General features: G+C 41.2%; 1 protein-coding gene across 1 annotated transcript; it reads left to right on the forward strand.

Moving 5' to 3' along the window:
* Positions 1–10,955: 10,955 nt before the first annotated feature.
* On the forward strand, positions 10,956–11,887 carry LOC124677821 (pathogenesis-related protein 1-like). The gene is made up of 2 exons (XM_047213775.1): positions 10,956–11,257; positions 11,345–11,887. The coding sequence occupies exons 1-2, from the start codon at positions 11,071–11,073 to the stop codon at positions 11,623–11,625; spliced, it is 468 nt and encodes a 155-aa protein (XP_047069731.1). The 5' UTR covers positions 10,956–11,070; the 3' UTR covers positions 11,626–11,887.
* The last annotated feature ends 609 nt before the right edge of the window (positions 11,888–12,496 follow it).

Raw genomic sequence — 12,496 nt, forward strand, 5'->3', positions numbered from 1 at the left:
TCCCACTTGAGTTAAGTTAGGCAAATGAAGAGTCTTTGTTTACTAAATGCTTGTGAAATAAAACTGGCTTTATGCAAATAAACCTAGAGCTTAGAAATCTCTCACTAAAACTGTTAGTACTTACACTAGTATTAGTTTGCGAGTACTTTAAAGTACTCACGGCTGTGTCCCTGGCTATTCAAATGGTCAGACTATAAAGAGGAGCACTACTACCAGGAAGACAGACAGTAGGACATCTATGATAACTAGGACTACTCCTGACGTCAACAGTTGCCTGTGTAGCAGATGGACCGCAACCGCTACTTCGCTTCCGCTATGTGTTTTGTATTTGGATCTCTAGATCCACTATGTTGTAAGACTGGATCATGTGATCCCTTGATGTAAGACAATTATGGGTTGTAATGAATGATGTTCTGTGATATCAATCTATTATGTCTCGCAAAAACAATATTCCTAGGATTGCGATGTATGGCATAATTGGTATCTAGACTTAAAAATCCAGATGTTGACAAGTTGGTATATATCAGAGCCATTGTTTGACCTTAGGAGACCCTAGTAAGAATGGACGTCTGAAACACTTAATTTCAAAACAAAGGAAGTGAATATTTATGAAAAATTATTCTCACTCTTATCCTTGAGATCTTTTTCAAAATGAGAAATTCATGCTCTACTTTTCCCTGAAAATTCTACATAAAAGTTTGCACACTTGATCACTTCACTAACTTACTCATCCTAAATGGTTCATAGATGGAATACAACTGTGAGTCCTATCAGCTTGGCCACGGATGGAACCTAATGTTCGAGAAGGAGTTGAAGCAACTAGTTGAATACTTAGGACGCCCGTATCCCGAGTTCTTCGGAATACCACTCAATAATCAGTCGGGAAGACAACCTCGGTGGGAAGTTACTGCAGATTTGAGAGGAAAGCTTGGAGCCCCAACTTGGGAAACTATCTGGTTTTCTGTAACGGGGAACACATGGAAGGAAGGAATAGCTAAAGCCATGCAAGAAGCAATTGTCCGTCTGTGTGGACAGAATGTGAATAAGCTCAGGAACACTCGCTTCATTTACTACCCAAGACATGACCCCATGGGAAGACCAATAATTATGCCACCACACCCGGAGATGAACCACTTTGTTGCATACCTGGACTTCATGCTGTACAAGACCCGCAAGGAGTTGGATAACGTCCGCGCATTTCGCCAAGCACATTACCCATGAAGACGAAGAACTCACCATTCCGGATGAAGAGGAGTATCACTAAAGCACTTGAGTAGGTGTGAGTTGTATTAGGATCCCCTTATATCGTAGAACGAATGAATGGTTCTTTAAACCAACGGTGTGTTAGCTTTGTAATGTGTGATGTTTGGTATGAATGAAAACGTGTTGTTTGTTTTTACCCCCTCAACACTACTTAAGTTTTCAAGTTTTAAACTTTTTTGAACTTTAAACCAAACAAACCATAGAAATTTCCCTCTTACACTTTCGTTTTTCTTAGTGGCTTGTTGATATGCAAGACACTTACGTAGATGAACAGGTCAGAATACGTCTAGAGAAGCGACGTGCGACTAATCTAAGCATCCGTTTTTACCTAGCTCTCAACTGGTTACGACATCACGTCCGGCGTAAGTAAAATTTGGAGAAGTAGGCCCAGCAGCTAGTATTTGATCTGGAACTAATTAAGCCCAGCAGTGAAGCAACGCGGCCCATTTATGGCTTGCGCAGGGATAGGTAGGAAGACTCAGTTCAGACTTCAGAGTAGTGTACGACCGTTCGTTTGACTAACCGCTGGCAGTGCCGTAATTTTATCAGAAAATAGAGATAATTTTAAGTTGGACGAAAAAAAGGAGAGAATACTTAGGAGCAAGAAATACAAACATTGCCAAAAGGAAAAATAATGCAACTATGAAGAAAGAAAAGACTTGCATAGACCTTAGAAGTTGCCATAAAAGTACATAACTCTTTGAATATACTCGGGACTTCTGAACTAGTCATGCCATAGCTAATTTTGAAGTTCAGAGTAATAATTTGGATTGCTCATGAAAGAAACTGGGGAGGAGGCAGCTTATTTTTAAGCTTGAAAAAGAATTCGGCCCAAGGCAAGAGTTGGTGGCCTATCACTATCATACACACCATATGAAGGACCTAACATGGATCTCCATTGGTCCAGATGTACCCAAGTCTTCTTCTACTCTTTACAAAATGCAGCCATTGGAGTGTAAGATAAGCTCAGGACTAATCAGGAGTTAGTAGCCTGTCAGTATCACACACCGTATGTAGCCAATTGCAGAGTAATGTAAGATCAAATCAAGTTAAGAGCCGGCATCCTATCAGTATCACACACACCATACGCATGACCTGACGTGTACCTGTATTGACTTAGACAAACCATCGTTCGATCTGGGTGACAGTGTCTTTGCCACCGTTCGATCTGGGTGTGGTGCACGGTGAGGGAGAGAAAGCATACAGTAGAGAGAGAGTGAGAGAGACGATAAGGGAGAGAGAAGAGGATAAGTGAGACATAATTCATGCCATTGTCTTTGGCACGGTGGGGATTGATGACATGTCATCGATCTGCACCACTTCCTGGCTTTGCCCAGTGTATTCAAAATAACATTCGGCAAGGACATTTTTTGTTGTGTTGTGTTGTGTTTTATTTTATTTTTCTTTCCTGTATCTCCGAATTTTATGTACTCTAGAAATACAATTTCTATAGACCGTGAAAATAAAATACATATTTTCTAGATCCGCTTTCTCTAACATGCAATGCAATCTTCACCACAAATTTAACTTGGGCAAACTAGCTCAGGTGCTACTCGTCCAGGTTGTACTCTATCTTGACCAGTTCCTTTGCCATATGATAGCTGGCATCAATGATTTGTGGCAGCTATTCCATTAGAGCAAGTACAATAAATTCTAATCAGCTGGCTATAAGAATTAAAATAGTATATTATTGTTTAGTTGGAGGAGATAGAGGAGGAGAGAGAGAGAGGAGGATGGACTTTACGCAGAGAGCTACTTCAAGACGCCTTCCTGAAAGACTTTGTGAGAATGAAAGGTGGAACATACATTGATAAAGTACTACATTTTTATAGCTCACTATTGTATATGTTAGCTCTATGTTAGCTATAGATAATATGACACTTGGTTTATAGCCAGCAGCTGGCTACGCTATTGAAATTGCTCTTGGAATTGCCGTTCTCCTTCATTATAGAGACAAGCAGACAGCGTCTAGGTTATGATGCGTCTCTGGCGGTGAAAAGAATGCAACACGTCACCATACCGTTTGATGTATATCAGTACGATTAATTATAATTAGAGTACCATAAACTTGTTTAGATTATCCTACCCTAGATTATAATTGGCCTCTATGTTCGACCATTTGTGTACCATAATTTTTTTAGATTAGCCTGTTCTATATGATAACTAGCTTCTCCGGTCAACTTTTCGTGACATGCACATGGGCCAGCTCGGCGATAAGAAGAAGATTTTTTTTTTCGTCAGCTCATCATAATAAAGAGTACGGTGAATCATATTTCACGAGAAAAGCAGCCAGGTGTGGTAAGGCAACCTCTACGGTGAACCACAAACGGATATATTATGTCCGTTGATATCCGTGTGGCCTAAACACGATCCCACCGGCTGACCATAAACGGACCGTGTTCGGCGGATGTGTTTGTTTTGAATCAAATTTAATTCCAAATTGGGGTAGATTTGCGGTTGCCTAGACAACGCGGCAACCCTCCTATGGCCCGCAACTGAGCGAAAGAAAGGCCATTTGATTGATTTTTTTGGTGGCAACATTGACAAATCCATAATAAAATAGGAATTAGACTAAACTAGACTATGGTGGGCCATGTTCAGTGTCGGCATACTTGGCTTGCCCCTTACTGCCTTCGCCTCTGCCGACACCCGCTCGATGATCTACTCGGCTGCTCGGCGGGTGTCGAACTTGACCCAAGCACGACGCTCTGCCGCCATGAACCGGCGGCCGCTCTTTTCCAAGGCCATCGCCTGGCGAGAAAGCTCGAGGAGGCCAGGGTCGATGTAGTCGTTTGAGGCTTCCATGTTGTACCTCTAGAAGAACTTGACATGCGTCAATCCTTGACAACAGGCGGGAGAGGTCAATGTGCGTCGGGCCACTGGGCGCACACCCCGTCTTAAACGGATCGTGGCCCACTATCTATCCGCATGCCGACAGACCAAATCAGGCTGCAGTTATGGGTCACTTGGTCCGGAGATACCCTAAGATTTCCGGTAGTTTCAATAGACCTGATTGGTTTTTTAGAATTTATGTAGCGTCTTTTCTGCAAGGAAAAAAGGAGATCCGCGATGTATTTGACTTTTTCGTGGAAAATCATGATGTATTCATAACCGTACAGCTTTTTTTTTAACTATAAGTGTACAACTTTAATGAATATGAATAATGTACTTGCATCAAGTAGAAGTCTTAGGGAGCAATAGTGTTTGCTGGTGAGAACCAACCTGAGGTTGGGTGGTTAGGAGGGTGTGGTTGTACCCCCAGCCCACCAGAGTTTAAACCCCATGTTTGATATCTGTGTGTCTCATGAAGGCAGAATATTCATTCAGTAGGAGGCGATGTTCCCATCGACAGCAATGCGCTTATGGTGACTTCGTTAATTTCAAGATCCAATCTGCCGGCTCTGTATTTAGGAGGTGCTCATAGAGGTAGGATGTGCATGTGTGCGTTTATAGGGGTGAGTGTATGCGCGTGTATGTGAGCGCCTACGTTTGTACTATGTTTCTCAAAAAAAAAATTGCTGGTGAGAGTTGGATCTTTAAGGCACGAAGGAGCTTCTTCAGGACAAATGCAGCGTGAGTGTGGCCCCCACCCATGTTCTCCTTCCTTCTTCTGATCTCTTCCTCGTATTGAAAATTTCCCATGGTCTCCACGCAAGTCGCAAGTGAGCATGTGCCACCGTCGACATGCCCTGATGGGCTTCCGCAGCCACTCCCCTAGTGCTCCCGCCGCCGCAATGAACCCCCTCTCTCCACACATCTCCATGTCCCCGACGACGTCACTACAGAGTGGTGGCCGGTGCTCCTCCGAGCCGTTGGGCGGTGACGATGCTAAGCCCTGGCCTTGTCGTCGGCGGTGCTCTTCGCAAAGCCCGGTGCCAGGTGTTTGGTGCTGCAAATGATGTTAAGGTCGAGCTGCAAAGCCCAGGCGTCCATGCTGCAAGCCGTGTGTGGCGGAGCTGGAAGGCTCAACCACGAGTGGTTTGCGGCGGAACTACCTATGGTGTGTGCTACTGTTGTAAGAAGGATCCACCGTTGCTGCCAGCAGAGTGTGTTGGTGCTACCAACGAAGAACAGTAGTGCTATTATATGCAACAAAAATCACTCGGCAAATAAGCCTAGCAAAAGGATAAGAAATAAACAAATGTTTAACTGATTTCTCATCGTCACAGAAATAGCATTTTGTAATTCCAATTCCTTTTTGCTAGATTATCGCGGGTTAAGAGCACTCTCTTACTGAGGAATCACATAAATATTTTAATTTTCAGTGGGATTTTTATCTTCCAAAGGTATTTACAAATATATCTAGTATGCCCATTTAACATATCGCCATACATAGATTTAACAGAGAAATTCCCTTAAGATGTTAAGTCCCAAACAAATTTATCTTGATCTTCGTTAAGGTTTTCCTCCATTAATCTTTGGCATAGATGCACCCATTGGTCCCATTTATAGCCAATCAATCTTCTCCGAAAACCAATATTTAACGAAGTAGAACTCATAACATTTGCCACGGTATCATGTTTACGATTGATTATGTTATATAACTGGGGATATCAGGATGCTAGGGTCTGATCACCTAACCATCTATCTTCCCAAAAACGCACTCCTTCCTCGAAACCTATTTTAAATTTTCATCTACTAAAAAAAAGCTCCTTTAACCTTTATTAGTCCTTTCCAAAACGGTGAATGCGTAGGCTTTCTTTCAACTTCAGCCGATGTTTTCTGCGAAAGGTATTTTTTTTCTCTAAAAGTTGTTGCCATATCCCTTCTTCAGAAAGAAGTTTAAATAACCATTTACTTAGTAGGCAAGAATTTTTAATCTCAAGTACATCAATTCCAAGACCACCTTGGTTCTTGGGCCTGCAAATCAAGTTCCACTTAGTTAACCTATTTTTTTTTATTTTCCTCACATTGCCAAAAGAAGCATAATCGAAAAAAATCTAATCTCTTCCTTACCCCTTTAGATCAATTAAAGAAAGATAGCATAAACATCGGTAAAATAGTAAGAACAGAATTAATCAATACAAGGCGGTTCCTGTATGATAGCAATTTTCCAGCCCAACAACCTAATTTTCTCTCAAATCTACCTTTCACAGGGTTTCATTCAGAGTTTTTTAATTTTCTATAATGGATTGGGATTCCCAAATATCTGAAAAAGAAAGTCCAATGTGGCATCGCATTTTAACCAGACGTACACAACCCGCGTGTGTCTTTTTGTCAGGGGGTGGTGGTGGTCACGCCTCAACCTGCACGAGCCTTAAGTTCAAAAGAAAATAAAAGACTTACACAACCTAGAGTCCTAAGTGTGAAACCGCTAAGAGATAAATAATCTAACCTTACATCTTAAACATGAATATCTAAGATTTTCTGCACGGTAATTAGCGTAAGTCATTTTTTAACACAAAACTCCCTAACGAGTCCAACCACGATCTCAGAAATAGGAGAGAAATAAGGAAAATGAAAACAGACTCTCGCAAATCACTCTCTCGTTAAAGAAAATCTCCCGATCCCTCCCATTCAGCTGATCGATGGAAGGGATTCTTTGCAAATAAACACATATCTACTCTTATATTATGAAACAAATGCAAAAAATCTATAGACATTATAGATTGAAACGGAGGGAATACTATTTATCTTCAATAGCGCATCCCATGCAGTTCATCCTTTTTTTTTGCGAAACACAGTACACATACGCACAAATACTCACCCCTATGAACGCACGCACGCACACCTACCCTATGAGCACCTCGTATATTAAAAAATCCAAACAATATTCAGTCGCTGATAGTATATTCCTTCGGATGCCTGGGACTTTCATACATGATGGATGCCATATACTAGTAACTAACTAATACTCCCTCCGTTTCTTTCTATAGTGCCTATAGATTTTTGGCATTTGTTTCACAATATAAGGCTGTAGTTTGGATTTTTTTTCAATTACCCCCTCCACCGGTCAACTCCCACACGACATGCATGAAAAAAATCCATACAAAATAGGAAACAATTAATTGAGATTCCTAATGCATGATCCCAAGGATTGCTTAGATTTAGGAAGCAATGTTTTTTTTTCCTTAATTAAACATGGCTGCACATATATGGAGAGTCAACCAGACAGATTTGTGGGATTTGTTACGGTAAGTTAGGAAGTTACCGATTTCCCTAATTTTAGTCTGATCTCAAATCGTTCAGCTAGGGGGTCTTGTGTAAAAAATACTCTTGCGCTAATTTCCGTGGCAAAAATCTATAGGCACTATAGAAAGGAACGGAGGGAGTATATCATGGCACGCCGTTGGCGATGTCCAGAGCTCCATGAGGCCGGTAGGGTGTCTGACTGGCGTAAGGGCCGTATCTTAATTTCATGTTGAGAAATCCATCTGGTTTAGCTCATGTAGAATACATAAAACCTCCTCCACACACCCAAACGTCGATTGAACTCAGCTGAATTGGAGGAAAGACCAAAGGAGGGAGACGGTGTAGGTAAGAGAATGGCACCAAGTGATCCTCCAAGAGAAGGCCCGCGGCCGCACCGATTCTACATCCGCGAGCTTATCCTCCACAACTAGCTCCAAGTGTTGCTCCGTCAATCACATCATCATCCAGAAGAACCAGAGGAACGGGAGAAAGTGAATCCTTATTTTCATTTCTATTTAAATTCTAACGAATTAATAAGTCCCCCGGACCGGATGGCTTTCCGGCAGAGTTTTATCAACATTTTTGGAACATAATCAAGGCCGATCTGATGGTTTTATTTATACAATTTCATAGTGGGGAGTTACCCCTCTATAAACTTAATTTTGGAGTCATTACTCTCTTGCCAAGAAAGGAGAACGCAGTTCAAATCCAACAGTATCATCCGATTTGCCTTCTCAATGTGAGTTTCAAAATCTTTACTAAAGTAGCAACGGTGCGTACCTCTGATTTAATTCATAAAGTCATCAAACCTACACAAACGGCCTTTATGCCTGGTCGACATATCCTTGAGGGAGTTGTCGTATTGCACGAAGTAATTCAAGAAATTAATCGAAAAAAATTGGATGGCGTCCTTTTCAAGATTGATTTCGAAAAGGCATATTATAAAGTCAAATGGCCTTTCCTTCAACAGGTGCTGAGAATGAAAGGTTTTGATCCTAAATGGTGTGATTTCATCGAACACTTTGTTCAAGGGGGTACTGTTGGAATCAGGGTCAATGATGATATTGGCCATAATTTTCAAACGAAGAAGGGTTTGAGACAAGGTGATCCTTTCTCACCCATTCTTTTTAATATAGTGGCCGACGTGTTGGCTATCCTTATATCCCGTGCAAAAGAAGAGGGTCAAATTGGAAGTCTCATTCCTCATTTGGTAGATGGGGGGTATCTATTCTCCAATATGCTGATGATACGATTCTCTTCCTAGAGCACGATACCGAAAAAGCTATCAACATGAAATTAATACTCTCCATGTTTGAGCAACTATCAGGTTTAAAGATAAACTTCCATAAAAGTGAGATTTTTTATTTTGGCAATGCGAAAGATAAAGAGAGTGAATATAGGCAGATCTTTGGTTGTGAGGTTGGTGCCTTACCAATCAGATATCTTGGTATACCAGTCCACCATAGAAAACTTAGAAATTCTGAGTGGAATCCAATAGAAAGTCGTTTTGGGGCTAAGCTAGGTTGTTGGCGTAGCAAAGTACTTTCTTATGGAGATCGATTAGTGTTAATCAACTCAGTTTTGACGAGTCTCCCTATGTTCATGCTTTCCTTTCTCGAGATACCTATTGGAGTGAGAAAACAGTTGGATTTTTATCGTTCGAGTTTTTTCTGGCAAACGGATGATACAAAGAAAAAATATAGGTTGACAAAATGGAATATAGTTTGTCGACCCAAAGATCAAGGAGGTCTTGGTATTGAGGTCCTAGAACTAAAGAATAAATGTTTATTGAGTAAATGGTTGTTCAAAATTCTTACTGAGGAAGGAATGTGGCAACAAATTTTAACTAATAAATATTTTAAACATCAAACGCTGGCACAAGTGGCGGCTAAACCCACTGACTCTCCCTTTTGGATATGCGAGTGAAGAATGACTTTTTCCGTAGGGGGTCTTTCAAAGTGGGAACGGGAGATTCAGTTCGCTTTTGGGAAGATTTTTGGTTATGTAACACACCTTTAGCACAACAATACCCGTCATTATATAATAATATAGTGCAACGAAAAAATATTATGGTGGCTACTGTGTTAGCACAAACCCCTTTGAATATTGCTTTCCGGAGATCTTTAAATGATTACAAATGGAATCAATGGCTAAATTGGAAAGGGTGTCAAAAATGCTTATGGAAGCTAAACACCCCTCTCAAAATCAAAATCTTTATGTGGTTTCTCAACAACAAAGTCTTACTAACCAAGGATAATCTACTTAAGCGAAATTGGAAAGGGTGTCAAAAATGTTGTTACTGTAAAGAATCTGAAATTGTACAACATTTATTTTTAACTTGTCCCTTTGCGAAGATTATCTGGCGTATGATCTACTTAACATATAATCTCCCCCCTCCAACTAATATCACCAATATGTTTGGTAAGTGGCTTAATGGGGTAGACAAAGATGATAAAGGCAAAATAAGAATTTGAATTTCAGCTGTGTGTTTGTCAGCCGGAATGACATTATTTTTAACAAACAAAAGAGAACTAATTTTTTGCAGGTTATTCGACGAGCCACATACTGGATTCAGCAATGGGCCTTTCTGCTCCCAGAGGATCAGCGGAAGAGTTTGGATACTGGATGCAACCGTTTGCTAACGGTTACTCAGGACTTCTATTTCCAGGCTACTGGGTGGCGGCACACTAGTCGATTGAAGAATGATTAGCTCAAAGTTTTTCTCCATTTTTCGATGGTTGATACATGTCTTAACCCTCTCTGATCCGTGATGTAAAACTTATACTTTGATACTCTTATGTTGAACTTTGAAATAAAGAAAAAGCCGTGTGCATCATATTGATGCAGAGGCTGGGCGCTGCCCCTTTTCGATTTTTTTTTAAATAATGATTAATTAATTAAAAAATAGATACACATGTATAATCACCAAGGTTTTTTCTCGGCTGCAAACAATTCTGAAATACCAGATATACAAGTCATAATACCGCAAGATTTGCTAAACAATTTTACAAATTTATCCAAAAAAAAATCAAAAAACTTTTTAAAAAATACATAAATAATAAAACTCATCGATATTAATATATCCATATGCAGGTGCACGGGTTAATAACTAGTACACATAAGACTAGTCATAGTGGGGAGTAACATAGAGTAGTAACATGGTGCATGTTACTACCCTATGTTACTACCTCCATAGTGGATAGTTACTTATATGTGGTATCATGCATGCTATATTTATTAGATTGTAGACTCATCTTGTCTTGAGAAATGTGATGTTATGGTAACATAGCTAATTACCACCTCACTCTTTTTTTTCATTTATTATCATGCCATGTCACCAAAATGCTTTGAAGTGTGTGATGTTACTAGCTATGTTATTCCCACTATGAGTAGTCTAATTGATGCCACGACTCAAGAAGGAGAGGCCAAATGATAATATAGTTTACTCACTGGTAGAAGCACATCGCACGCGAGAATCAAAGATCATCAAATAGAAATTGAGCTATAGCTGGCCACGCATATATTTAAAGCACGCGAGAGTCCAAGGCTTCATCTATTTAAAGCATGTCTCCTCTTTCTCTCCAGAGATCCTTCAAACAACACCATTTGCGGTAGTCTGGGCAGATAGTCTCGGCTCATACCATTTTCTCCCAGTTGTAGTTGATAGTCATAGCAATGGCCTCCACCAACAGCTGGACCCTCGAGTTAGAGTCGCAGGTGTCTGCCCCGCGCAAGTTCCGCGCCACCGTCATGGACTGGCACACTCTGGCACCTAAACTCGCCCCACACATCGTTGACAACGCCCACCATGTTGAGGGAGATGGTGGCATAGGCAGCGTCAGGCACTACAATTGCGCCTCAGGTACGCATACCACACATATGCCGTGTGTTCATGTCACATGCTGTCCGGCGCACATATTCAGATCATAACACGCAGTTGATCCTGCAGCCATGCCCTTCAAGGTCATGAAAAAGAAGGTTGAGTTCCTTGATGTGGAAAAGTGTGAGTGCAAATACACCATCGTGTGCGACGGCATTGAGACGGCCACGTGGGACATCAAGATGGAGCCAACGGCCAGCGGTGGGAGTGTGGCCAAGGTGGAATGCATATACAAGCAGCAGCCGAGCGAGGAAGGTAACGACATGATGCTCAAGGCCAAGGACTCTGCTGCCGAGATGTTCAAGACTGTTGAGGCCTATCTCCTCGCCAACCCGGATGCTTACAACTAAGTCAGCAAAGAGGGATCATTCATAATAATGGTGATTTCTCCCCGATGAATAAGAATGTTCCAACTTCCAAAGTGATATGCCAGATCAAGTTGGGTGTGGATTTATGAAGTTAAAAATATTACGTGTATTTCTAAACATTAAGTGGTTTTTCAAAAATTTGAGTGTGGGTTTGTTTGAAGCTGTTGTTGCTTGCATATGTATCTTCCTCATGATTCTGCACAAGAATAAAATAAAGTATTAAGCGTGGGTTTGTTTGAAGCTATTATTGCTTGCATATGTATCTTCGATGGTTCTACACAAGATAAAATAAAGTATGTGAAATACATGACACTCTTATTTGAAATTAGTAGGTTCTTTTCAGCCATAATGTTAACAAGACTGAAAATCCAGCCAATCGGTAATAGACGAGCAATATGTAAAAAAATTACCACTGATGGCATGGAGCCCAACCTGTTCAACAGCCCAAGACCTAGTCACACCCTCCAACGGAGTCCAAAGGACATACATTAAAAAAATCCTCACTACGGGAATGGCGCGATACGCCGAGGGCCTTTTATACGCCAACGGCGAAAAGTCGGGGCCATCAGCGTATGGCCCGGCCAGACCAGCCTGCCAAAACAACTCTCGGCGTAGCATTGCCGTCGGCGCGGCGAGGTCTACGCCGAGGGAAACCCTAGGCATACCTTTGTCCCTAGGGGTAGACGGGGCAACACCGACGGCCACCCTCGGCGTAGGACATCCTTCAAATTTGTCTAATTTTGTAAAAATTATAACTAATTCATACGACGTCAGAAAAATGCGTATAAGGTACAAAAATGTTCAGAAAAACATCCTCTATCCGTTTATGTCAAAATCATGCATATTTGAATCA

The sequence above is a fragment of the Lolium rigidum genome, chromosome 7 (genome assembly GCF_022539505.1).
Source record: "Lolium rigidum isolate FL_2022 chromosome 7, APGP_CSIRO_Lrig_0.1, whole genome shotgun sequence".
NCBI classification, from domain to species: domain Eukaryota; kingdom Viridiplantae; phylum Streptophyta; class Magnoliopsida; order Poales; family Poaceae; genus Lolium; species Lolium rigidum.

Coding starts and splice junctions, on each gene's coding strand:
- LOC124677821 (XM_047213775.1), top strand. CDS start 11,071: ATGGCCTCCACCAACAGCTGGACCCTCGAGTTAGAGTCGCAGGTGTCT. Junction 11,258..11,344: donor GCACTACAATTGCGCCTCAG/GTACGCATACCA, acceptor TTGATCCTGCAG/CCATGCCCTTCAAGGTCATG.